This window comes from Pseudopodoces humilis, chromosome 27 (assembly GCF_049639895.1).
Source record: "Pseudopodoces humilis isolate 2021_Gansu_Grassland_sample_001 chromosome 27, ASM4963989v1, whole genome shotgun sequence".
Taxonomy (NCBI): Eukaryota; Metazoa; Chordata; class Aves; order Passeriformes; family Paridae; genus Pseudopodoces; species Pseudopodoces humilis.
Window position 1 is genome coordinate 4,204,898 of NC_142226.1, and position 27,790 is coordinate 4,232,687.

Here is a 27,790-nt window from a genome sequence, read left to right on the forward strand (position 1 = left end):
GGAAAGCTGGTTCAGGAACAGGAATAGCTGAAAGAACTAAATATGGAAACTTGGATAAACCAGCGCTGAAGGAGGGAGATGGTTTCCTAATGGGATTCAAAGCATATAAACAAACTCAGGGAGGAGGGAGGTTGTCCAGAGGGGCCTTGGTGAGGAAGAGTTTGGAAAACCAGCTGGAATTCTCCCAGCAGGGAAGGCTATTCCATGAAATTTCTAGCTTTATGGAGGAAGTGCCACTCCTGGGAATGCATTGTTGGGGGGAAGAGATAATGAAAACAACATCCCTAAAAGATTCTCTGAAGGATTTTTTTTCCAGCTGCTTTCTGATGATAGGAAGTTTCACAGCAATGGATTTCTCAGTTCCACTGGAAGCTCTTTTGCTTCCTTTGGATTTTCTGGGATCACCAACCTCACACTGGGAAGGATTTGGTGCTGCAGATTCCAGGCTGGGGCTGTGCTGCACCAGTTTCCTGGGAATTGCTTCCATGGATGGACAAACCCCAAGCCTTGGCCTTGTCTTGAGATCCTATCAGAGCTCTCCCATCTCCGATGTCTCTTAATTCCTTAAGGAGCTCAGCTTTGCCGGCTCCTGGGCACCTTCTCCTTTCCCTCCTGGGTTTGTGCTGGCACCACGGGGGTGGCTTAACGCGATTATCCTGGTAAAACTCCCTTAAGAGGATTCCCGGGGCTCGGCTGCAGGGTGTGGATAGGGATGATCCTGCTGGATGTGGGGAAGCATGGGAGAGCTGTCCCCGTGAGGGTGACCCTGGAATCCACCACATGCTGCCATTCCCTGGGATAGGGTGGAAAACTGCCCATGGAGTGGATCCTGCTGGTGCCGGAGAGAGGGGGAGGGAATGGGGATGGAGACACAGGGAAAGGGTGGGAATGCTGGGGCTCTGTGGCTGTTCTGGGAAGTCCTGGAGCTGCCCTGAGGCTTCCCAGGAGATTCTGGAGCTTTCCAGGAGGGTTCTGGAGCTTTCCAGAGGATTAAGGCTTCCCAGGAGGGTCCTGGAGCTGCCCAGGGATGTGCTGGGGCTTCCCAGGAGGGTCCTGGAGTTTTCCAGAGGACTGATATTTCTCAGAAGGATACTGAAGCTGTTCTGGGGCTTCCTGGGGCTTCCCAGGAGGATGCTGGGGGGTTCCCAATAGTGTCCTGGAGATTTCCAGAGGACTGAGGCTTCCCGAAAGAATTCCTGGAGCTTCCCAGGGTGCTCCTGGGGCTGTCCTGGAGGCTCTGAGGCTGCTCTGGAGGCCCTGGAACTGCATTCAGGGAAGGAGAAGCTGCATCTGGAGAAGGGTTATGGAAAGGGGCTGGTTTATGGCAGGATTGGGAATCCCAGTGGGGATTCTCTGGAATAACCCTGCTCTAGGAAGGTGCCAGTCTCTGTCCTGGCTGTGAGATGAGCCCTGGCCCCTCTGGAAGTGCCCAGCAGGATGAGCTGCTGGAGCTGGGTCAGCTCCTTCCCTTCTCCCTGCCAGAGGCATGTCCCAGTTCTGGCAGGAGCAAGAGCTGTGTGGAGACACTGGAAAATCTCCTGGCAGGAGCAATCAGGTCACCAGAGCTCACCAGCTGGATATTGGGACAGCCAGGTTGAACTGGGCAGGAGGTGCATTCCTGGGAAATCCTCTCCCCTCTGCCAGCAGAGTGGGAATATTGGGAATGAGGCCTCCCAAACATCACCAGGCTGAGCACCTCAGCTCCCAGTGCTGATCCTAAAGTTTTGTGGGGTTTTCCTGATTTCTGTCAGCTCTTCCTTAGGAAATGAGGGCTGGGAAAATGAGGGAGACCAGGATTCCTTTGGGAATTCCCATCTGGATCAGAAAAAGTAAAATTTCCTGGCACACAGGTTCAAACCTGAGCACAAAAGGGGACCCACAAGCCCACAGTTGATCCTGGATCATCCCTCAGGAATTTTGGGCCCTCAAGGAATCCTTTGGGAACACTCAAAGGTCAAAATATATTCCCAGAGGTTTAATTTCAAAGCAGAAGGTTTAAACAAAACAGTGTCCAGGCATAGACATATTCCTAAATATCCTTAGATATCCTTTAATACCATATGGATCATCCCAGCTAGGACAGGCACCAGGTGGGATGTGGCACAAAGGGTCAGGCCCCCAAATCTGACCCTAAATGGCCTCTTTTTCCTGCAGATCCATAAAGCAAGTGTGTCCATGTCCAGAAAGAATTTATATCCAGGTTTTCCCGTGCCTGTGGATTATTGCCCCAAAGCAACAGCTGGTTTGGGATAAATCCAGAGTCCTGCTGAAACAGGAATCCCAGAGGATGGCAGGGGCTGAGCTGGGAAGGGTCAGCCTTGTCTCTGCTGCTCCGAGCTGGTTTTCCTTGGTGCCAAACCAATCCTTGGCTCCCAAATCTAGGTCTGGGGTGCAGTAGGAAGCATGGGAGGGATGGGATGAGCAGTTGGAAGGTGCTGGGTAAGTCCAAACTCATCAAAGCACCACCAAATTCCTGCAAAAGCACTTTCTCCTTTCCTTTTTTTTTTTTTTCTTCCCTTCCCTGTTTCATGTTTTCCTTGGCTCCTCCACGTTCCGGGCAGGCTGAGAGGGAGCTCTGTGGAGCTGCAATCCCTGTGGGAAAAGCCGAGCAGCTCCAGACAATGGATCCATTGCGGCTGGAAAAGGGAGCAGGTGGGGAGGAAACGGAGCCGCACAAAAGGATCCGGCGGGAGGAGGAGCAAGGGGGGATTGTCCAGAAATCCCTGGAGAGGAGCTGCATCCAAGCTGGGTGCTGGGACAGCTGGGCCTGGCAGCAGGAGCAGCAGTGCTCGGTAATTAATTAATAAATGGAGCGTTTTCCAGGGAATTGTGGGGATGGATCGTCGTCCTCGGTGCTGAAACAGAAGGAAACAGCTCAGAAATTCGGGAATTAAAAAAAAACAACAACCCCAAACTGGAGCAGCCAGTGAGGGTGGGGAATGGATTTCCCAGGGAAGCTGTGGCTGCCTCATCCTGGGAAGTATTCGATTCCAGGTTGGAGCAAGCTGGGATAGTGGGAAGGAGGTGGAATTGGATGATCCTGAATGTCCTTCCAACCCAAATCACTCCATGATCCCAACTTTTATTTCTCTTGGCTGCTTTGCAAGTGCCCTCAGTCTCAAGACTTCCAATAAAACTGCAGGAATTTTGCTGCAAGACATTTCCCACTCCGGTGCCAGCACGGAGCCACCAGGGCAGCCGAGCTCCCAACCCACAGAGGACACAGAAATGTGTCCCATTTCCCCCATTTCTTCCACAAAACCCACAAATCCCAAATCCCTGTGCTTGCAGGAATGGGATTTTGTCCTCTGGCAGGGCAGACCCAGCCACCAATTTTGGGAAGGGTGACTGGAAGTGTAGCAGCCCTGTGGGATCCCACTTTCTTTTCTCATCCCAAACAATATTTCAAGCGATTTATTTTTATAACCTGAACAATGATATTAAAAACGATATTAAAAAAAGAAACTTGGCCAGACTGCAAATTGGGCCACCAGAAGGACAGTGAGGAGGCAAAAAGATGGAGTCACTCCTAAGGAAAAGGGAATTTTTTCATGGGAAAAATCCTGAGGCAGCATGAGTCACCCCTCAGTGTGTCCTGGAAAGCTGGGAACTGGGAGAGCTGGCAGGAGCAGGGCACAGACCTTGGCTTGAAGAAGCTCCAGGATGGCAGGAGAAATCTTCCTGTGCTGAGGGAGCAGCTCAGCCAGGAACGTCCCTGAATGATCCCTGGGATTGTACTGCCAGGGATATCCTGGTGGAGCAGAGTTGTTGTTAAATGGATGTACAGAAAGGCAAAAAAAAAAAATCTGTTGGAAATACAAAAAATTCCAATAGAAAACTACTGATCTATTAATTGATATAATTAATCTATTAAAGCAGAATTCCAAAGATTCCTGAGACTCCTACCATGGATAATAACAGAAATCCATCCAGGGGTGGGAATAAATTCCTTAGGTTCCTCCATGGAATTGTGAGGATCCACAGGATGAAACTGTCACATGGGGAAGGGATCTTGGAGGATCCAGGCAGGCACCTGGAGAATCTTTGGGATGGGATCCCTGCAGGAAAGAAGATGGCAATTCCCAGATGAGGGGCTGGGAATAAGGCAGCAGCTCCTGGTGGAGCTCCAGCCCTCTGTGGCTTCAAGGAAAAGCTTAAAAGGAGTAGAAATCCACCCCCCATGAAAATACAAACTTTTCCTATTTTTCCTCGTTACTCCCACTGGATGTTGTTCCAGAACTGATGGGTTTGAGGGGAATGTCAAGGCAGCCTTTGCTTCCCCTTCCTTTAGGGCTGCTTTTGGGGTTTTTTTTCTGATTATCAGCTGCTTCCAGTCTCCACTCTGAGAAAAAAGGATCTTTAATTCCTTTATCTATTTAAATCGATTTCAGGAATATTTTTCTCCCACAATGTGAACAATCAGAACTCTGTGGTCTCCCAGATATGTAAAACAGTTCTTTTTCTTCTTTTGTGGGCAGATATAGTTGAGCTACATAATGGGACTCTGGGAGTGAGTCAACTCAGGAACACTGCATGTGTTTAAATTGCACTTCAAACGAACTCCTATTAAAAAAGTTCCCAGAAATTGCCAAATCCCGGTGTGGAGAAAAGTTCATTGCAATTCATTATACCTTAAGCATTTTTATCCAGCATCTCTAACGGATTTATTTACCACCCAATTTATTACGAGGATACTTGACAGAGAAGCAAACAAACTTGGAAAATATCGCATTTCTGCTTTTTATTTATAAAGCAAGAAAAACATTGGAAGGTTCCCCACAAGAGGCCTAGAGGTGGACACGCGGGGGTTTAGGACAGGGCAGATCTATGCCAGAGACAGAATTTGGCTGTCCCTCAAGGCACGTTCACCCCTCAGACCCCTCCCAGACTGTCCCGGTCCCTCACGGCACGTCTCGGTCCCTCACGTTCCCGCCTCCCCGCAAATCTCGCGAAATCCCCGCTGGGTCACGCGCCCGCGCGCGCCGCCGCGGCCCAGCCCGAGAAGGGGAAGGGGGGGGGGGACAAAAAAGGGCGGAGGCTCCGCCCCGACGCCTCACGGCCCTGCCGCCATCTTGTTTCTCGGCCGCTCGGCGCTCACTCCGCTTCGGCCGCCCCCCTTTTCCCCCCCCGCCTCCCGCAGGCCGCGCCGGAGGCAGCGCGGGCAGCGGGCGGAGCAGGCGGAGGTCGCGGCGCCGGCCGCCCCGGTGAGTGCGCGGGGAGCGCGGCGGGGGGGAGGCGGCGGCCCCGGAGGGGACGCGGGGGGGGGGGGGCCGGAGGGGACGTTACGGCCTCCCCCCCCACACCCCGACGGCTGTACTGCGATGGGCTGGGCCGCTGCGCGCGCGCTGATTGGCCCGCGCGGGGGAGGCGGGCGCAGAGAAGCGGGCGCAGATTGGCTTGCGGGGACGGGCCGGGGAGAGGGGCGCGAGCGGACCGTTGTCCCGCGCGGGGCGGGGCGGGGGCGGGGCGGCAGGGCCGGGACCGGGACAGGCCCGAGCGGGCTCGGGGCTGGCCGAGCCTGGGACCCCCCGGCCTGAGAGCCGGGATTCGGGGCTGGCAGCGTCCCGGGAACGCGCCGCCTCACAACCGGCGGGCAACATTGAGCGCGGAGTCCTCCCGGTGTTTTCCCGGGCCGCCACAGGGGATGTGCTATGGTGCCTCATCTTTGGAAGGGTCCAGAGCTAAGGTGGATAAGGCCTTGAGCAACGTGGTCTAGTGGAAGGTGTCCCTGCCCATGACAGGGGTGGAATGGGATGTGCTTTAAGGTCTCTTTCACCCAAATTGTTCCTGGTTGTGTGATTCCAAGGCAGTTTGTGATCCTGACCTGTCTGAGAAAGGGGTGGGAGGGGGTAGATAGGAGCTCAGATGCTTAGGTTTAGATTTGATTTTAGGAAGAAATTCTTGGCTGTGAGACTGGTGAGGGGCTGGAATGGATTTCCCAGAGAAGCTGTGGCTGCCTTTGGATCCCTGGAAGTGCCCAAGGCCAGGTTGGATGGGGCTTGGAGCAACCTGGGACAGTGGAAGGTGCCCTTGCCCTTGGTAGGGGATGGCACTCGGTGGTTTTAAAGATCCCTTCCAACCCATAATGTTTTGTCATTTCATGGTTCTGTTTTACTAATCTTTGGGATTTTTGCCAGCCAAGCCTTGAGAAGCTTCTTCAGGCTCTGCCATAGTATTTGGCAGGAAGAGGGGCAGGACAGCAAAAACACTGTCAAGGGTTTCTGGTATTGTCTCGGGCATTGTTTAATCCGTGCTCAAAAAGCAGCAAGAGCTGTGAGAATACCTTTGGTCTCCGTAAATCCTGCTTTTTCCCCGAGGTCACTGGTAAATCCCGGGGCACTGCCCAGCAGTGTGGGCATAGCCTGCTAACCGGGAATTCTTTGGTGTGGGATTTCATTCAGGTGGGTTCCTCGTTTGCCAATGTTTGAGGGTTGTCAGGGCAGCTTTGGGGTGGCTGATCTGTGTACCAGGGCCACCCCCAGACCCTGCAGCTCTGGCAGATTCCAGATTGTCACTGAAGGACGAACAATAGCCGTGACTGCTTCTGGAATGTGACTCTTCAGAGCACTTCTGAGCCATTTCTCTTCATGAGTGGAATATTTTTCATGGATTTGGGAACAAATCTTCCCTGTCTCCATTGCTGTTTGAGCATGGACGATTCAAAGCCCATGAGCTCATTACCTGTTCCTCCAGGCCTACAAACCAAACCATCAAACTTCCTTGCCAGCATCTCAGGCCTTTCCTTAGTTTTTTCCTTAAATGAGGTTCTGGTTTTGGACTGGGATGTTCCTTCTGGGTCTGTTTGTCCTCGTGCTCTGTGACAGCATCAGCTCACCTGGTCATGGTGGTGACAACATCACACCTGGCTCTGGCATAACCAGGCACAGGATCCCAGGGAATGGCTGGAGCTGTGCCTGATGGGATTTAGGTTGGATTTAGGGAAAGGTTCTTCCTCCAGAGGGAGCTGGGGCACTGCCCAGGCTCCCCAGGGAATGGGCACATTCCCAAGGCTGCCAGAGCTCCAGGAATGTTTGGACAACATTCCCAGGGATGCACAGGGTGCCATTGTTCAGGGGTTGAACTGGATGATCCTTGAGGATCCTTCCAGCTCAACATGTTCCATGGTTCTGGGATCCAGCAGAATCCTTGACTGCTCACTCCAGGTAGGAATAGGTTCTCCAGTGTCTGCGCTTGGCTGATGACCTTGAGCCAGGCATTTTTCCTGCCTGGCTGGTCTGTCCCTCGTTAATTTTGCTTGATCAAGATAAATCCTGTTTGTCCAAGCACATTTTCCTGCCCCATGGGAATCACGTGCAGTGGTGGATTCCTAGAAGTGCCTCAGAGAGACAGGTGACAGCTACAGGGTTCAGAACATTCCTTTTTCCAATGTTTTCCAAGTAACTCTGTAGTTCACGGAATTGTAGTTTGAGTCGGGAGGGACCTTAAATCCCATCCAGTCCCACTCAATTCCATGGGCAGGGACACTTCCCACTGTCCCAGGTTGCTCCGACCTGGCCTTCCAGGGATCCAGGGGCAGCCACAGGTGCTCGTGGAATTCTATTCCAGCCCTTCCTCTCTCTCAAAAGAAAAGAAAATTCCTTCCCAAAATCCCACCCAAACCCTCTGATTTCAGAGCAACGAGAGCTGCAATGATTGAAATAAACTTTCTAGGGCTTCCCCAACTAATTCAGTGGGGTTTTTCCACAAATAAACCCTTTACTGTAGAACTTCCTAAAATTAACCAGTTTTTATTGTCAGGAGGAATTATTAAGCTGTGAGCATCAGCTGCTCCTGTGGGTCATTCCCGTGGCTCTTCCTGTCATTCCCAAGCACAGCAGAGCAGCTTTAGGTCTCTTGGGATGTGACAAGGCCCGAGGGAATGTGTTTGGCCAGTCAGAACATCAATCCCTCAGAATTCCAGAATTCCAGCCAGGCATTCCTCTGTTCTGCAGGAAGGGTGCTGGGTTTGTTTTTCATATCACCCAAAGTACCTCACATAATTCCAATAGTCAGAATTCCACAGCTTCCAAGCCCTGTTTTTTTATCTGAGGAATGCTACAGGAAGAGAACAGAGTATTTATTTTTTTTAAGGCCATGTTTCAAGCAATTCTATTCCCCCAAATCATCAGGAAGATCTATTTTAAAATTAATCTCTCCTCGTTATCAGATTCAAAGTGATTTAATCTGCAGGGCTGGACAAGGCTTGGCTGTGCTTCCCAATATTTTTTCCCCCTGGATAATCCCGTCAGCAGGAAATTATAGTTTGGAATTACAGTTTGAAATCCATTGGGGTGCTGTTGATAAAACTGGGATTTGTGTGTTCAGAGGCTAAAATACCACCTGGTTTCCACAACTTTTTATGGTGGACCATTCCCATTCTTTACCGACAACATTCCCAAATTCCCATCCCATCCAAGAGCTCCTAAAGTGCTGCTGGAGGGAGGAAAGTGAGGCTGCGTGTGGTTAAAACTGAAAGGAAATGATTGGTGTTGGAGGTGAACGCTCCACCTGCACTTCCTGCCGGGAATTTTGCTGGGATTCATCCTGCCCAGGGCCGTAGGGGGTTGTACCATGGAGTTGGAAAAACCGCCTCCTTTTTTTTTTTCCCCCCCTTATCCCATGGAATGTTTGTGGGGTGGTGCAGCCCCGTGGGAGGGCTGTGGGATCCCGATCCCTCTTGCCGGTGACTCCCACGGATAAGGCCGGGGAGGGGATGTCCCTGTTCCCACCAGGAAGCACCAACCTGGGACTGGGGCCACAAGGGATCCAGTTCTGGGATACTCAGGACAGGACAAGGAGCTGCTGGAGACGGTCCATAGAGGACACAGAGAGGATTTGAGGTCTGGAGGATCCAGGAGAAACAGCGAGAGCTGGGTTGGCTGTGGCTCTGCTGGAATTAATTATTTCTGAGAAGCACCAGATTTGTCCAAGCTGGAGCTCTCAGGGATCCTTACGAGGAAAAACTGAGAGCTGGACCTGGAGAAGGGAAGGCTGGGAGAGAATCCCATCAATCCATAAAATGTCCCCAAGGGGTGTCAGAGGATGGTGCCAGGCTCTGTTCGGGGACAGGACGAGGAGCAGTGGCCATAAATTAAAACACAACGAGTTCCACCTCACCCTGAGGAGGAACTTCATTCCCTGCAGCCCTGGAACAGCTGGAACCTCCCTCTGGAGACATCCCAACCCCACCTGGAGCTGTCCCCGTGTCACCTGCTCCGGGTGACCCTGCCTTGGTAGGGGGATGGATTGGGTGATCTCCAAAGATCCCAAAATTTCTGGAACTCGGCGATCCGACCGCGCGCGCTCCCGCCGCGCCTCGCGCACGTGCGGCCCCGCTCCCCGCCGGGAAGGTGTGGCGGGAACCGCCGTGATTGACAGGCGCGCGGGCCAATCAGCGGCCGCCCTCGCCAGCCTCTTCAGGCGTTTGAATAGGAGGCGAGGCTGCCAATCGGGGCGGGGCAGGGGGGCGGGGCTTTCCTGACCCCTGCGGCCGCCGCTCAAGGTAACTTTAAAGCAGGAAGCGGCAGGCGAGGCTGCGCCGCAGCGCCAGCCAATGGGAGCGCGGGGCCGCGGGGCGCTCAGCCAATAGCAGAGCGCGGCCGCGGGGCGCGCAGCCAATGGGCGCGGGCGCGGGGCGGGCCGGGCGCGCGCAGCGGGGCGCGCGGGGCCGCCGCCGTTAAAGGGGCCGCAGGCACGGCCCGGCCCGGGGGGGCTCCGCAGGGGCCGGGGTCGCTCAAAGACAAAGCCATGGCGGGGAGCCCCCGGCCGCGGACACGGCCGGCGGTGAGTCTGGGGCGCTGCCGCTGCGGTGGCCGCGGGGGAGGGCGGCCCGGGCGCCGGGGACAGGCCGCGGCGGCGGGGGATGCTCGTGTGTCCCGGTGCGGGAGGGAAGGGGGCGCGGCGGGACGTGCCCGGTGCGGGGTTTGGGGTTGAACCCCCGGGGTTCCCCGCCGACCCACCCCCAGCGCCGGTATCGGCGTGAGGGCAGCGATGGGGGGGGACAAAGCAGCGCTGCCCCCACCCTGGGGTGCCCCGAGCGCGGCGGGGCCTCCCACGGTGCCCTTGGCCTGGCCGCGATGGCCCCGCGGGGCCTGGGGGGCGACAGCGGAGCCGCGACACCCCCAAACTCTCGGCGTGTCCTGGCAGCCCTTTGTTGTCGTTTTTCTCGGGAGCTCAGCGCCGAAGGTCACAGGAGCCGCGGGGGGAGCGGGGGGTTCGCGGCCCGGCGGGGGCTGAGGGGTCCCGGGGCCTCTCCCCGAGCCCCGGGCCGGGCGCGCTCCGCCACCGCCGCAGCCCAACTTGGAGCGGGGCCTGCACGAGTGACCTTGAAATCCCAGCGCTCCGAGCCGCCACTCTGAAGGACAAAGTTTGTTAGCGGCACTTTGGACCGAAAAAAAAAAAAAAAAGAAAGAAAAAAAAAATAAGAGAAAAGAGGAAGAAGAAATGGAGCTGCTGGCGCTGGCCGAGGGCATCAAGGACACGGGGGATAGTTGGGAGATTAAAGTTGGGTTTCGGCGAGCACATCGTGGACAGTCCTGCTCCTCCGAGATGCTCTTCTCGTCCTTTCCCTCTCAGGGTGATAAAACACCTTTTTTTCCCCTTTCTGTGGTCGTTGATTGTAGACCTTAAAAGCGCTGTTTTGGAAAATTAAGGATAATTAGCTTGTCCAAGTTCTTCTTGTAAGGGTTTTAGAACTCGGGTCCGGGCCCTTGAACCTGAGCTTCACCTCTTGTCAGGATTTCCTTGGGCTCCAGCTTCGTTCCGAGTGTGAATTGGGGTGTTTTAATTAAAAATTAAGACTCCCAGCACCTCATCTCGGCGTTGTTCAACTTCTTGGTGTTGTCACAGTTTCAGTGTGAGGGATGGAGTAAGAGGAGAAATGTCCCCAAAAGTCACCTTCTAATAATTCGGGAATGTTGGAGGAACTTCTGGAGCCGGCTGTGGGCCAGGATTGGGAGATTTGCTGTGAGCATGAAGGTCATTGTCAGCATCTTGAAGCACAAATAAAATATTTTAATATATTTCCATTGAAAACTTAGGTTATATCCAGCTTTTAAATATTGGCAGGACAAGAGGGTGACCTGCAGCTCCCAGAAATGAGAATAGAAATCCTGCTGAAATCTTGATTCCACCCAATATTTGGCGTATTTTGATGGCTTCAGCTTGCAGGAGGCTGGAGAAGAGTAGGTTCTGCTTGATCTTTCTAGGTCAAGAGCAGCAGGGAAAATCTGGAAATGGATTTATTAACATATTATTCCAGTTTCTTTTGATTTTTTTCCAGCTTTGGAGGGGTAGGAAGGTCCCATTTTAAGGAGTGAACTTTGTGTGTCCTTTCTGCTCCAGAGTTCTCCAGGGATTTGTTGTTGTTGTTGTTTTCTAGAAGTTTGATTTTCTGGTTTTATTTTCTATATGAGTTTGATTTTTTTAGTTTTATTCCCTATGAGTTGGATTTTTTAGCTTTATTCTCTAGAAGTTTGGTATTTTAAATTTTATCCTTTATGAGTTAGCTTTTTAGTTTTATCCTCTATGAGTTTGATTTTTTAAATTCATATAAGATTGATTTTTTTTTTTTAGTTCTAGTCTCTAGGAGTTTGATTTTTTAGTTTTATTCCCAATGAGTTGGATTGTTTAGCTTTATTCTCTAAGAGTTTGATTTTCTAGTTTGATTTTCCAGCAGTTTGCTTTTCCAGGGGGCTTTTTCCTGTGACTTTTAATTTTTTTAGTTTCTCCTAAATTTTTGACCTGGAACTTCAAGCTTGGAAAACAGTGCTTTTTTTATTATTATTATTATTTTTTAAATTGATTTTTCTAGCCTATTTTTTGCACCAGTGAAGGTGTTGGGGACACTTTTGGGGAGGGGACATTGCTGTCCCCACTTGAGCCACCTCAGTGAGTGTAGCAGGCTTTGGGTGCCCACAGGAGGTCACCTGTCAGCCACTAAATTTGGGTTTTATTTCATTTAATCAGGCTAATATCTTGTATTTATATAATAAGGGTGACATCTGTATGTTAATTGTTGGCTCATGAGGTGGTTTCTTCATTTCAAGGCTTAGTGTGTTGTAAATTAATTAAATTTGGTGAGTTTCAAACCTAAAATCATGAATTATTTACATTTTTGAAGCTCTTTAATTAGTTAAACTCTTTAATTATGATCAGGAATAATTTACTTTCATTTCAGAGGGTTAAAAACCACAGCAAGAACAAACTTCAGGACATCTCCAAAGTATCCTGGAGTTAAAAAAGGAGATTTTTTTGGGAGTTATTCCCAAAAGCTGAAGAGATTTTCTTGTATTTTCTGTTTATTTGGTCACTTCCTGCTCAAATCAGAGCAGGAGTTGTCCCTTTTTATGCCATGAAGGTGGGAGATTTGCATCTTTATAACACCAAAGCATTTTTATTTCAATAAAAAAGAAGAGAAAAGAGAGAAAAAATAAATTAAACCATCCTGGCTTCCCGTTGAGCATTTCAGGTTGGGCTTGATTTAAGCAGGAGGGAAAAACTTCTATGAGAATAATTAATTTTAACTTTTGGGTGATGCCATTGGATGCTTTAATTTATAAAATTGAGTGACAACAGTAATAGAAATATTGAATATTTAATAGAATAATAGGATTAAATAGATATTTGTCCGTAGATTCAGAAAGAAGTGGATTTATATAAATATACAGAGCCTTTGCAGTCCCTCAAAATCATTTATTTGTCCCAAATTTCCCTGGAATAAAGAATTGGAAGTTGGGATCCAGATCCCTACCGCCCACTTTGGGGCTGTCTCAGTCCGAGGTTGGGAGCAGAGGGAATGTGGTAGAGAATTTATGGAGTTTGAAGGTGGAATAATCCTAAATATTCCTTGGAAAAGTGGCTGGGAGGCACCTGCAGTGCTCAGGTGTTTCCAAGATCAACACAAGGTTTTGCAACCCCTGCTGTCCTCACTGGGTCGCTCAGTGCAGCGTTTAATTCTTGAAATAACCTTTCAACTTCTTAAAAATGTGGTTGAAAATGTTTAAAACGTGAGGGGTTTATAGGTTTTTAAAGCAGAATTTCAGCCTCCCCTGACTTTATGTCCATCCCCTTTTCCCACTGCCCTGTTGGATTTTTTATAACATCATTTTCTAAAATCTTTTTTGGATAAATAAATCATTGTTAAACGTAAAAAGTCTTAATTATTGTGATTTGTTTTAATTGTTTTTTAATTTCTTGCCTGTCCATAGTGCTGGGAGTTTTTATGTTTTAATAATTACAGTGGAATGATGGCGGTGCTGTGGGCCCAGTGCTTAATTAGCTTTAATTTTTAAAGCTTTCCTCCTTCCTTTTTATTGTGACAACTTTGGAAGCTGCAGACGGATTTGGGATGGAGGGACAGGATAAGGGGGAATGAATTCCCAGTGCCAGAGGACAGGGACAAATGGGATTTGGGGATGGAATTCACAGAAAATCTGTGGTTTCCACGTCCCTGGAAGTGTCCAAAGCCAGCTTGGAGCAACCTGGGATAGGGAAAAGTCTCCCTATCCATGGCAGGGGCTGGGAAAGGATGGGATTTAAATTCCCTTCCCACCCAAACCATTCCATGATTTATGGATTGGGATTTCTTAAAGCCTATCCCAAACCCCACCTTATCAGTCCCTTCCCAGGTGTTGATCTCCTCTCCCAGTGCTTTTCCAGGGAATATTTTCCATTCTTGGGCCACTGGGATGAGTCCCTGTGGATGTTGGTGCTCCAATTCCCAGGATTTTCCCATGGAATCTTGCAAAAAAATCAGGAGCCAAAGCCTTATGTGTTGGAATTCCAGTGCTCAAGGCTTTTCTTTCACTCCAACAGAACCAAATCCTGTTTTTTTTTTTTTCCCAGCTGCTGCAGTGGAATCTGCAAAAATCTGATTTTTTTAGAGCTCCATGGCAAGATTTGTTCAACAAAAAATAAACTGTGGTGCCAAAGTGGCTCAAAATTCTTTTTAATTAAATAATTTTATATATTTGAGCAGTCAAAACTTGAATGTTGAGGTGGAAGGAGAAACCATTGATCCCCAACTCAGTTAAATCTTTCCCTACCACTGCTGCCACCTCCCAAAGTCTTTGAGAGTAAAAACTCTCAAAATTAAAAAACTAAAGCTAAAAAAACCTCAATTTCTGGCACTTTGAGTCTCCAGCAGCCTCCAGGTTGTTTGGAAACGTCATGGAAATGAATTTGCTGTTATTCCATGAATAATATTGTATTAAATATTAACTTCTGGGGCTTTGATTTTATTCTTCAGAGCTTTTCTGGCTGACACGGTGTTGGGGTTTATTTTTTTCCTGGTAAAATTTAATCTTTAAAACACAGAAAAGGAGGAGACAAGCAAAAAAAATTCCACTTTTTTTTTCTTTTCTTTTTAATGTTGCTTCCTAATAAATAATTTGGGGTTTTTGTGGGGTAGTGGTTGTTGTAAAAAACACTTAAAAGGAGTTTTATGGGAATTTTTTTTGGAGGATTGGGAACCTTTTAAACTCTGTCAGTGTGGAATTGTTAAATCTGTATTTGTCACGTGGTAGGATCAAGATGAGGGGATTTTTTTCCAGAAATATTTATGTTTTATCCTTTTTTTGAAGCCATAATTTAAGGACATCGAGATAAAATTTTGGGATTTGGGCCTCATTTCTTTGGAGCTTTCATGGTTGAGCAATTTTTTAGGATCCTTACGTGGAATGCGCTGCTTTTTCCATTGAAAACAATGGGATTTTCTCAATAATCATGGGAATGTGGCTGTATGGAAAGGACGTGGAATTTGTGATCCCACCAGGATCTATGGGATGCTGCTGAGTTCCTCCTCCTTCCTGGCTCATTCCTTCCCCCTGACATTCCCTGTTTGCAAATTCCTTGGAATGTTTGGATGAATTTCCTTTGGAGGTGCTCTCCACCCTCTTTGCTTGGCTTCTTACTCAGGGGGAACTTGGCAAAAATTGAAAATTACGTTTAAAATGAAACTAGATTTAAAAGCCAGCAAAAATTGGAATGTGGCCCTCACTGGATGGGGACATTATTCCCATTCCTGCCTTGCTTGGATGCCTGGGAATGTGGCTGTGACATGGATCTGGTGTTTTTCCAGGGAAAAACTCTGGATTCTGCTCAGGATGGAAGTGCAGGCTCAGAGGTTTTGGGTTTATTTGCGATTTTCCCGTAGGTTGTGTTTTCCAGGAGCTGAAATGGCGAATTTTCCAAGGGGAGACGGCTCCGTTTGGCTGCTTCCCGCTTCCCAGGGCGCCCAAAAAAGAGCAGAAAACAGCATTTGTACAGAAAATAACAGCCAAAAACCCATCCAGAGGTGTCTCTACGCTTCTTTGCTCTCCCATGAAGTGAAACTTTTCCAGGTTTTGTCAGCTGCTGCAGGATTTGGGAATTTTAATGTTTGCCAGAGGTGTCATGCTCTGGTGAGCGGAAAAGCTCCGACAGCTGTTGGGATATTCCTGGTGATCTGCTCTGGAATCACCTCCAGGCAGCGAGGCTTCAGCTTTTCCTGCTTTTCTGTTTCCCTCAGTCTGGAAAAACAAAATGTTTTCTTGCCTGGAGGTATCCCAGGCAGTGTGGATGGGTTGGAGGTGAATCCCAGTTTTTCTGGTTGTTACAGAATCCTGGGATGGTTTGGGTTGAAGGGGATTCCACCCCCAGGAACACCTTCCACTGTCCCAAGTTGCTCCAGGCCTAACCTTGGACACTTCCAGGGATCCAGAGCAGCCAGAGTTTCTCTGGGAAAGCTCCTCCATCATTCCTTGCTCTGTGGGGATTGGTTTTTTTGGGAAAGGGGTTGTTTCTAACCTGGTGTTTCCTTCAGAGCCATTGTGTCCATAAATCTCCTCACTGGAATTCTGCCAGCCTGGATTTCAGGTGGTTCAGCTCATCCCAGCCCACCTGGAATATCCTGGAAGGATCATCCAGTCCAACCCCTGAACAATGGCACCCTGTGCATCCCTGGGAATGTTGTCCAAACATTCCTGGAGCTCTGGCAGCCTCGGGAATGCGCCCATTCCCTGGGGAGCCTGGGCAGTGCCCCAGCTCCCTCTGGAGGAAGAACCTTTCCCTAAATCCAACCTAAATCCCATCAGGCACAGCTCCAGCCATTCCCTGGGATCCTGTGCCTGTTTTCCAGCAGAATTTGGGTTTGGAGCAGCCACTTTCCTCTTAAACCCCTTGGGAGGTTTTTTTGGGTGAGCTGAGGGAAATCTGGGAAGGAGGGAAAAAGGGGAAGGAAAGGAAAGGAAAAAGAAAACGAGAAAAGAAAGGGAAAGGAGTGAAGCTGAAAAGTTCCCAGATGAAAAGCCCAAACAGGTTTTGATCCATGTGTGAAATCCAAGGATTCCTCTGGCTGTGCTGAGCTCATCTCTCCCTGAGTGAGCTTTTTGCTGGTTCTAATCCTGGGATGAGTTTTAAAGGAGGAGAAGGAATTTCCCTCATTGCCCAGGAATGGGTCATGAGTGAGGTTTCTCTCTCTGGAGCTTTGTGTCACAGTTTGGGATTTTTCCCTTTCCTCCCAATCCTCTCCCGCACCTCCAAACCACTTCTGTATCCATGTTTTAATTGGGAGAAATTCATGTAGTGTTCTGAGCAGTTTCACTTTTATTTTGTGGTTTCTAGTGATTTTATTTTGTAGGTTTTCCTGGTTCTGCTTTTACTCAATTTATCATAAAATGATCCTAAGCAGAAATTTCAGATTGTTCCGAAATCAATCCTGTGTTTTACTTTAAAATTGGAAGTTTTTGTATCCATCAGCAGGATTTTTATATTATAAATTACCAGAGTAAACCATTGCTGAAATCTGCATATTTAATGTATCTGGAGGTAGATATTTAATGCAAGAAATTGAATGGTGGTGAAATTCTCTTCCTCTATATTCCATAACCTTTTTTCCTTTGATTTTAACCTCTTGTATCCTGGGATTCTGGGCAGTGTTACGTTCCAGTGCAGCCTTTAAATGACATAAATTCAAATTATTCATATTTTAAAAGCTATTTTCCTTGTGTCCAAAAGGAATTGCATCTCCTCTTGCATCTAGTTCCAGGAATACTGAAATATTCCCAGGTTCCAAGGATTGGGTTTTTTGTCCCTGAACTATTTTTTTAACAATGCTGATTGAGGTGAGGAAAATCCAAATGCCAATTAAATCCTCATTGGAATATTTTTATGCTTGATTTTCTTATAAATACTTGGAATATCTCAGTCTGTGGGCAGGTTCCATTCTAATGCAAATAATTGTGGAAGAGTCAGCAAGAAATGTGTCAGTCTCTGAATTCCTGAGGATCCTTCACCTGGAATTCTTCCTGCCTTGCTCTGAGACTGAAAATACAATTCCCTGACCCTTTTTCCTTGTCAGAATTCCCTCTGGCTCTTCCCACACCCATGTTGCTGGAATTAAAATACAACTTTTCCTTGTTTTTCTTGGGAACTGAGGAATTAAAATACAACTGTTCCCTGTCTTCTGTGGGAAGTGTGGAATTAAAATAGAACCCATTCCAAGTTTTCCTTAGGAAGTGTGGGTTGCAGGATTGTCTGGCATTGACCCCTTAGTGCCATTTTTAGGGATCCTCTTCGCTTTGGAATAGTGAATTTTGGAATTCCTGGCCAAAGTAGATTTTGGAATTCCTGGCTGGAGTTGATTTGGGAATTCTTGGCCAATTCCTGTGCCTGTTTCCAGAGGGGGATCTGCTCATTTGTCACTGTGCAATGGAAAAAAGCCACACAAATATCCTGGAGATCCTTCCCTATGGAAAATCCTTCCTGTGGTGGCACAGATTTCTTTTCCATCCCTGGGATCTGTGTCATTCCTAGATATTCTGGAGCTGCTCTGGGTGTTTGATGTTGGTGACTCTCCCAGAATTCCCAGTCCTTCCAGGCTGTTGGGAATCCTGCTGGAGCCGCGTGCTCCTGCCACAGAGGAAGCTCAGGAATGCTCCTGCTATTCCCAGGGATTTGTCCAACTCTGTCTTAATATTAACTGGAATTGCTTGAAGAGTTCCTTGTCCCAAAGCTTAATCCAGGGATTTGTTTAGGGGGAAAATTGGAGTTGCTGGGTCTCCAAGGATGAGGGCAAGGAGTACTGAGTGTCCCAACTCCTCACCTGGATTGGGGAGAGGCTGATCCCAGTGATTTTCCCTTTGTTTTCAGCTCCTTCCTTCTCAGGTAAATAAAGCTGTTTGCAGAGATCCCAATCTCCCTGGATGCATGGATATCCTCTGGAATGAATGGAATAATCAGCAGATTCGTAACACCCCAGCTTCAATTAAAAGCAGCTTCAATTAAAAGATTTGGAATTTAAATATTCCTGCTTTTGTTGCCCTGCATTGTACAGACTCTTAATTCCTCCTGTAGATCCTGTCCAAGGAAAAGAAGGATTTGAAAACTGCTGGAAAGCCACAAAATGATGCTTTAGTGTCAGACAGCCACAGAAGCAAATGGTTATTTTACTTTTGCTATGGAAAAATTAATTTAATTTAAAAAAACAAATGGGGAGGCCATGAGACCTGGGCTGGCATTTCTTCTACTGAGGGTTTTCTGGAGGGATTCACCCTTCCCTGAATTCCTGGGACATGGAATCATGGACTGGTTTGGGTGGGAAGGGACAGTAAGGATTATCCCATTCCACCCCTGCCATGGAACACCTTCCCCTATCCCAGGCTGTTCCAACCTGGCCTTGGACACTTCCAAGGATGAGGCAGCCACAGCTTCTCTGGGAAATCCATCCCAGCCCTTTACAGGAAGGAATTTCTTACCAATCTTTAACCTAAACCCATCAATTTGAAGCCATTATTGCTTTTCCTGCCTTTAACCCTGTTCTCCCTCCTTGCTTATTCCTGTTTTTTTCCCTGTCCCAGCTGCCAGGATGTCCACGGACAGCGGCTTCGGCACGGCCGGGAGCAGCGATGCCCAGCAGAGCCTCCAGTCCTTCTGGCCACGGGTGATGGAGGAGATCCGCAACCTCACCGTGGTGAGCATCCCCAGGGATCGGGGTATTCCCAGAGAAAACAGGGAAAAATTCCCGTTCAGAGCTCAGCTTGAACGTCTTCTGCTCTGGGATCAGGGAAATTGGGTGTTTCTGTGGGATAAGAAATGAGCAATAATCCTCCAGCCAGGGGGGAATTCCATTTTCCAAAAAAATGGAATTGTAGCAGAGTCATGAAAATCATGGAATGGTTTAGCTTGGAAAAGATCTTCAAGGTGATCCCTGTCCCTTGGGACATATTCCACTATCCCAGGTAGCTCCAAGCCTCATCCAGCCTGGCCTGGAACATTCCGGGGAATGTTCCCTCTCTGAGGTGGAGCAGCCAAACCTGCAGCTCCTTCCTGGCTAAAAGAACAACACAAAGGTGATTTAAAAGTTTGTTTATCAGGCTCAGGGATAGCCATAGCTGCATCCTGGGGAATTCCTCCTGGGAGGGAAAAAAGGGGGGATTCTGAAACAGCTACAGGTGTAAAAGGAGCTGCCAGGGGCTGTTTTAGGTACCAGAAGATTGAGGGATTTGAGGATAAATCTCACCTTTGCTGCTGTTCATATTTTGAATTATAAACCTGTGAGGGAACCCTTGTTCACACCAAGTTTTTACTGTCAAAATAGACTTTTCCCTCCTCCCTAAATTCCCTGTTAATTCCAATTTTGTGAATAAATTTTTGAGTTTAGGCTCTAGTACAGAACCTCCTCCTTTAACAACCCTGAAGTGTTGAAATCACTCAAATGCCAAGTGTGTTGTGGTCAGGTGCTTTTTTAAAAAATTTGACTAAAAAAATCCCATCTAGGCTGAGAATAACAACTGGACTAAGCAGCTTCTGTTTTTTTCCATCCCCACAAGAGGTGTGGGAACAAGGGCACATAATAAAAATGACTTTAGAAGAGAGATTGATGGATTCCTGTGATCCAAAAATCACTGTTCTGGTGCTTTTAATGCAGCTGAAAACAAAAGAACTTCAAGTCCAAGCCAGGCTCTTCAAAGTAAAAACCTCCCAACCCACCAGGCCCAGGATAAGCTGCTTTTTTTCTTTTTTTTTTTTTTTTTTTCCTGTGTGCAGATAGTTGATTAAAGAAACAGATGTAGAAATTTGTATGCATAACCAGAATTAATTACTTTCCTCTTTCAGCACAGTGAATTCTTGTGTTTGGGAGCTGGAGTTTCATCTCCACATGAAAGGGGTTTATTATGCAGCTTATCAAGTATGGGCAGCTTAATTTTGAACTGTCAGTGGGATCTATTGATTGCTTTGCAAGCTCAGGAGTCACTGGAAATGGAGCTGAGGGCAGGGGAGGAAAAGGGATAATAGGAAAAGATCCCAGCACCAAATCCTGCATTTATTCTGTTTATTATTAAAATTGTTCCTCTGAATGTGGGAGTGAAAGTGGCAGAGCAGGGAGTGAAAAATCTGTTGGTCCCTGATTTTTGGGAACTGAGGGCAGGGAAGGAAAAGGGATAACAGGAAGATATCCCAGCACTGTGGAACCAATTCCTGAAATTTATTTTGTTGAATATTATTGAAATTTGAATGTTATATATTGAATATTATTGAAAATTGCTCCCATGGATGTTAGCGTAAAAGCTGTGTTGGTCCCTGATTTTTGGGGAACTGAGGGCAGGGAAGGAAAAGGCGTAACAGGAAAACATCCTAATGCTGTGGAATCGACTCCTGAAATTTATTCTGTTTACTACTGAAATTACTCCCATGGTTGTGGGGGTGAAATGGACAGAGCAGGGAGGGAAAAACATTTCGGTCCCTGATTTTGGGAATTGAGGGCAGGGAAGGAAAAGGCATAACAGGAAAACATCCCAATGCTGTGGAATCATTAAATCCTGAAATTTACCTTGTTTATTATTGAAAATTGCACCCATGGATGTGGGGGTGAAAACTGTGTTGATCCCTTGATTTTTGGGGCTATTTGTGCTTGGTTTTGTGGAGTTTTTTGGTGGCTAAAATTCAGGGAAAAAACAAGAATAAACTATTTAAAGAAGGGAAGGAAGGACACAGTGGAATCCTGGAGAAATAAGAACCAGGCCTAGGCTGGGATCAGCATTTCAGCTCCACAAGAGGCTTGTGGAGACAACAAGGCCTAATTTGGAGAAAAGATTGGAATTGGTGTCTGAGGCTTTTCCTGCTGCTTTGGGGCCAGTCCTGCTCCTGCTTCCCTTCCCCACCACGCTTCTCCTTCTGATTTATGGAACGTGGCCTGACTGCCTTAAAGGAATAAAAGAACTTCAATTTTTTCAACATTTTTATTCTCTAAATCTAAATATTTTGATACTGTTTTAACTGTTCGTGTCTCCATAGAGTTCATAAAAGTTGAAATTAAGACTTAAGTGTTGCAGATTAAAATTTTTTCCCTCAGCTTTCTGTGAAGCTCAAAGTTCACAAGGCCCTTTAAAAAAAGAAAGACCTGAGGAAAAAAATATTAAGAAAACATGAATAACAACAAAAAAAGAGCCCTTTTGAGGTATTTTTCCGTGTTCTAGTATCCCCTTCACTTGTTTATATGTCCCTGAATGTGGTGTGTGTTTAAGGACAGGTCTTTTATTGCCCAAAATCCTTCAAAATTTCACATTCTCCATCAGGACAGGACAGCCCCACAACAAATTAATTCTGGTTTGCAGCAGGAACACCACACTTGGGTTTCTCTGCAGAATGAGGCACAAAATGCTTTTTAATTATATGTCTAGGAGAAATAATTTATATAAATATTTATAAATGTGCTGGATATTAATTAAATGCCCCTACTGAAGTGCTGGCTGGGCCATGCGGAACAGCCACGTTTTTCTTTACTGGAAAGAAGCACAGAAGAGAAATTCTGAATAAAAACCAGCATTTTCAGCATTTTTCTCCCTCTTTTGTTTCCCTAACACATCCTGCAGTGCTTTTTCCCTGGAGAAATGACTTTCCCATTATTTTCCTATGACATTTTTGTTAAAAAGGAAAGATTTTTTGGTTTTTTTTCCTTTTTTTAAAAGAAGTCTTTTGTGAGTAGAAATTCTGCATTCCTGATGCAGGATGTGGGATCCTGGTGGGATGTAGCCTCAGCCTTTCTCCCTTTTTTAAGAGTATTCCTGGCAGGAATACTCTGGATTAATTTATTTATTTTAATTCCACTTTTTGTCTTCAGGGAAGGGAGAAGCCTCTTGGTGATTTCCTGAGCGCAGGAATTCTCTCCAAGGAATGTGTGGGTGCAAATTTGGGCTCAGTGATGTTTCAGAGCAGGATAATCCAGGCTTCTGAACCACCACTCCTGACTGGAAAACAGGGAGAAATCCACCTAAAAACATAAAACTGATCTTTTGAACCAGGTTCTTGCAAGGTTTTTAACACCAAAATTGGAATTTGACAACGAGAAGTACATTTTCTCCTGTGATTTTCTGTAAATTCCAATGGTTTCTGGGGCCCAGGAAACATAATTGAATTAGTTGTTTCAAATATAAATAGATGGATAAGTGTGTGACATTAGAAACATTCTGTTCTTCAGGAAAACTTCGGCTTGGAAGTGAAATAATAAATATAAATAGCTGACAGAAGAACTATATCAATATAAAACACTAAAAAAGAGACTTTCCAGCCCACAGGAAGAGCTGCCACACCTGAAAGAGAATGAATCTGATTTTAGTCAGTTCAATTCTAGAAAGCACTGATAGTTTTAACAGTTTTTTACCTTTATTTTCAGTTTAATATCAGTGAAAAGTCTCTCAAATCTCTCTGCAGAAAGACTTCAGAGTTCAGGAGCTGCCCTTGGCTCGGATTAAGAAAATCATGAAGCTGGATGAAGATGTGAAGGTACATTCAAGGTTTTTACCTGGAATTTATGATCCTTTTTCCAGGATATTTTACCTATTGTTCCTTGAAATTCCTTATTCTTATCATTATTTTTTTTTTTAAAGCATTTTTTAGCAAAATTCCCTTGGCCTTGTGTAATTAAAACTGAGCTGGAAAAGCAGAAACATTTGGGATTTTGATTTTGCAGTTTTGTTTTTTTTTGTGATAAATCCCACTTTAAGGGTATAATAAATACGAAAATAATTCTGGCTATTTCCTATTTTCCCTAGTGCTTAACTGTCTTCTCTCAAGTTCCCTCTTTGTTTTTCTCCACTCTTACAAAGATTGAGAGTGATTTTTGTGCCACTTATTTTTTTTTTTATGGAAAAAGAAGCAATAATTCAGGTGGATAACCTGGGTTTGATCCCAATATTTGGGATTTTGATGACAAGGACACACAAACTGATGCAAACCCCCTGACACAGAAAGAAGAAAAAAGGAATCACCTGTAGTTTTTGACTTTGTGCTGCTCCACTCATCCCTGTTTTTTTATTTGGAAAACACTCATTTAATTCCTCAGGGTAAAGAGAATTGTTTGTTTGTTTTGTTTTGTTTTTTGTTTTGTTTTCTCCCCTCAGTGTGACACCATCTTTCTATCAGGGCAGCCCTTAATTTAAATGAGATCCTTAAAATTCTCCGTTCAGGCTCCCTGGAAATGGATGATCTGAGACCTCTGAGAGCCCAACTCAGTGTCTGGACCAAATAATGATGATGATGAAGGGGAAAATGAGATTTTAAGGCAGAGTGGAGAGCAGGGAAAGTCTCTGGCCTGTCTGGAATATTCCTATTTAAAGGTTAATTAATAAGCATTAATGTCAAGGCAGCTGATAGTGAAACTGCTTCATTTGAGTTAAACTGGAGCCAGATGTTCTTTAAGGAAAAGGAATTTGGTGAGGCTGAGTCTTCACTCCAAACCTCCTTTGCCATTTCACATTTATTTAAAATTATTTAAATGTCAAAACAGCAAAGGAAGGGCTGGGTTTAAAACAAGCCCTCAGCGTGTCCCACTCAATTTCCAAATCCTTTCTGGACACTCCAAGGCTCTGCCAGGAGAAGCTGTTGGTGAATGTCCATTGTTGCTGAGGTTTTAAGTGGAAAAAGGGCAGAAATCAAGGAGAAATTTGGGATAATTGAAGAAATTGGGATATTGGGAAGGAATTCCTCCCTGTGAGGGTGGCAGGCGTAGGGTGCCCAGAGGAGCTGGGGCTGCCCCTGGATCCCTGGAGGTGTCTGAGGTGTTGGGATGAGCTGAGGTTTGAGGTGCCTTCCCAAACCATTCTGTGATCTGATTCCATGATTTTATGCCCTTAATCCATGAGGCAGGAGCCTTTCAAGCTAAATTTTAGATGTCCAAAACTCTTCTTCCATGACCTTAATTCAGTCAGACCCAAGGAAATCCTGAGGTGAAAATTCTTCCAAATTCACATTTAACCACCCAGCTTCACTCAGGAGATGAGATTCCTCTTTACACTGTTAGAATTGAGTGGTAAAGTTCAAAATAATCTTACTTTTGGCAGATGATCAGTGCAGAAGCCCCTGTGCTGTTTGCCAAGGCTGCCCAGATCTTCATCACTGAGCTGACCCTGCGAGCCTGGATCCACACAGAGGATAACAAACGCAGGACCCTGCAGGTAAAGGAGTTCCCAAATCCCAGCTGCTCCCAAATCCCTTCCCAACCCCCTGTTTCCATAACATCAGGCATGTTTTTTACACAGCAGCCCATGTATAAAGCACATAACTGCACAGCTGAAAGGCTTTCTTTCTTAATTTAATTAAAATAAACCCACCCAAACACAAACCTCCATCTCTCAGCTGATCGTGACCTGCTGGAACAGCTCTGTGCAGCTGCAGCTGTTGAGTTTCTGGTTGGTTTTGTTGTTATTAGTTGTGATCTAAACTTGTAGAGGTTTGGTTTGTGGTGATGGAAGTGTGGAGGTAAAAATAAAAATACAACAAAATACAGATTATTGGCTCTTGTAGCTTGAGAGGCCCTCAATAACGTTTATTTTTTTTTTAATGGGTAAAGAGTAAAATACAACTTTTTAAGGTCTTTTTATGGAGAAAAAGAGCAGTTTTTCAGTTTTAGTCTTATGTATTGAGCAGAACTACTGGAAAATGCAATAACTATTAATTCAGGCCCTCAGGCCAGGGGAAAAATTGGCATATTCAGGTCCACATCAGCTCTCCTATCCCTGGGCAGGAATTGCTGATTTTAGGGGTGGGCACCCACAACTGATATCCATTAAACTGGGCTAAAGTTGCTAAAAACATTTTTTATTGCACATTTTGGAGGCTTTGCTCAGCACTAAACTGAATTTCCACCAGCTGGGACCTGCAGGAGATATTTCCCCCTTTTTCACTCAGCTTTAAACACCTCTAACTTCATTTATCCAGTGCCAAAACACTCCTGAAGCTGAGGAATGCTTTTCCCTTTGTTGTTCCAGAGGAATGACATCGCCATGGCAATCACCAAGTTTGATCAGTTTGATTTCCTGATCGATATTGTCCCCAGGGATGAGCTGAAGCCTCCAAAAAGGCAGGTGAGACACAAAATTATGGAATTTCTGTTCTTTCCTTGGCATGGTTTCAGCCTCTGATGAAAACAGAGGTGATCAAGCGACATAAATTTAAACATGTTTGTTCCTCTCTGTTTTATTTACTGTGGTTTTCAGGTTCTTAAATTCTTAAATAAAAATAAAAATCATAAATAAAAATCAAAACCACTGTGTTTTTATGGAAATAGAGCTTGAGTGGAGATCCATGCAAATCTGACCAACAAACCAAACCCAATCCTGAACAGTTCTGATCCCAAATGGTGCCAGTGGGAAAAATTTAACTTAGAAAAAATGTATTTATCTGCATTTTATGGCTTGTGGGTTGACAAATCCCCTTCCTGCATCCTTTGGGGCAGTCAGTGCCTCTGTAAACATCCTTGACTGGAAGCTGGAAGGTGCTGGAAGGAGCTTTCAGTCGGATGTTTACAGCAGCAGGCTGCTGCTCTCAGCTGAGCTGCAGGGATTCCTCATCCCCTTTTCCTTAAAATTTCCCGGGTGGATAAAAACTCTGGGTTCCCTTCAGGGTCCTGCTTGGATAATTCTACTCCTTGCTCCTTTAACAATTCAAATAATTATTAGAACAACTCCTTTTTGCTACTTCTAAAGGTTTGCAACGTGGGAAAATCCAAGTTGTCCCTAAAAACTGGGGAATTTGAGACCCTGTGGAACATCTTGACTTGGAAGTCTGTCTCTGACGTGGATTTTTTCCCCCCCATTCCACTTTAAATCCTGGATAGCATGGAAAATTCTGTCTGCTGTGAGTGTACAGAGCAGCATTCCTGTTTGGAGCTGGATTTTGGAGGCTGCTGCTTGATTTTGTGCTTGGAAGTGTCCTCGTGGTGCTCCTGGAGTGACAATAAAGGGAGGGAACAGGGAATCCACACCTCTTCCTTTGGGATGGTGCCCTGAGCTGGGTTTAACTTCCCATCCTGATTTCCAGAAGGTCTAGAAAATAAGGAAAACACTTTTCCATGTCCCAGCTGTCTAGGGGAGTCCCTCCTGCTGCTCATGGGGTTAAAATCAGCATGCCAGATGTGCTGGGAACTCGACATAAAATAGAAATATTGACGTAAATCCTCATGATTTCTCCCAAACCCTTTAGTTTGGTGTTAATTAAAAGACAGAACAGCCCCCACAGCTGCTCTTCTTTAACTGGAGTTTCTTTTTCAGGTGGAATAATTGAAACTTCCATTCTGGCATTAGAAATCCACTTCTTTTTTCTTTTCATGAGGTGTCTCATTCCTGTACTTTTCTGTTTTTAGTCGTGCATCAGGTTTGGGAGGGAGAGCATTCCCTGTGTCTTCTCTTTGCTTGATTTACATCAGGACATTGTGATTACAGAACATCCAAGGAATTCTTGGAGCACTTCAGGAGTGTGTCACAGCATCTGGGATAACGTGTCTTGCTGATCCCTCCCAGACAGGAAATCCTGGGGAGTTTTGGGTGGAAATGTTCCTCGCCCATCTGCGACCACTGCTGGATCACCAGGAATGCTTTTTCCACCAGGAAAAGTTTAATGGAGAACTAGATGCCCCCTAGGAATGTAGGTTAAGGATTTACAGGGAAAATCCTGTGGAAAAGTGTCTGCCTGTGCCTGGATTTTTATATTTTTTTTTGGCTGGTGTTGCAATCTGTATTTTCTCTTTTACTCGACAGGGCAGTGTTAGTTCTTGGAGGAGCTGGGAATGCAATCCTGGTGTTGTGTTGTGTTGTTCTCCAGCTGTGGCTTGGGAATAAAAGATGGCAAACACTGGGATAGGAGGCAGTGAGAACAGATTTGGATTTAAAGCCATTCCAGCCTGTGGCAAATGGGATTGAACCTGGAATAGATGCTCAGAGGACTCAGTTGCCTTAATTATTTCAGGATTCAGCTGAAATTGAGGATTGGAGTACTCCAGAAATAAGTAAGAACTGGGCTTAGAGCAGCCCCAGCTCTTAAGTGCCTGTGGGGTTGCTGGTTCTCTGCAGACATGCCCCAGTGAAAATGTATTTTAATTTGTTATTATTCCTTCCATCAGAGGAATTTATGAGGGGAATGGGAATAACAGGGAGCTGCAGGAGTAGGAAGTGTTGTGTTTGGTGGTGGTTGTGATGATGTTTGCCTGGAGAGCCAGGCTCAAAGTTGGTCTTTTTTTACAGCCAGCTGGGATCAGTTGAATCTTTGGGATATGATTTTCTGCTGGGAAACCTCCCAGGAATAACTCCTGAGTTGTTCTGCTCCCTAAAAAATGGCTTCTAAGCCAACAAACTCCTCACTTCAGCCTGATGCCCACCCAGACATGCTCCTGTTTAATGTGAATTTTCCTTTTCCTGCCCAGCTGGATCAACTGAAGGGGAATCCGTGAGCAAGCCTCAGAAAAGCAGAGATTCCAGCAGGCTGTTGGAAGTGGGAATGTCCCATGTTGTAGCACGTGTAAACATCCTACACTCTCAGC

At 46.3% G+C, this 27,790-nt stretch overlaps 1 protein-coding gene across 3 annotated transcripts in view; it reads left to right on the top strand.

Moving 5' to 3' along the window:
* Positions 1-5,029: 5,029 nt before the first annotated feature.
* NFYC (nuclear transcription factor Y subunit gamma) overlaps positions 5,030-27,790 on the top strand; it is a 30,126-nt gene continuing 7,365 nt past the window's right edge. Inside the window, exons 1-5 of one of the 3 annotated variants that reach the window (XM_088067489.1) lie at positions 5,030-5,204; positions 18,837-18,949; positions 22,690-22,761; positions 24,318-24,431; positions 25,245-25,340. In XM_088067489.1, coding sequence (XP_087923615.1) covers positions 18,845-18,949; positions 22,690-22,761; positions 24,318-24,431; positions 25,245-25,340 — 387 coding nt within the window. In that variant the 5' untranslated portion in view covers positions 5,030-5,204; positions 18,837-18,844. Of the gene's footprint in view, positions 5,205-9,643; positions 9,784-18,836; positions 18,950-22,689; positions 22,762-24,317; positions 24,432-25,244; positions 25,341-27,790 lie in introns of those variants that run through there. The other 2 variants (XM_014258441.2, XM_014258440.2) reach the window with 2 other exon arrangements.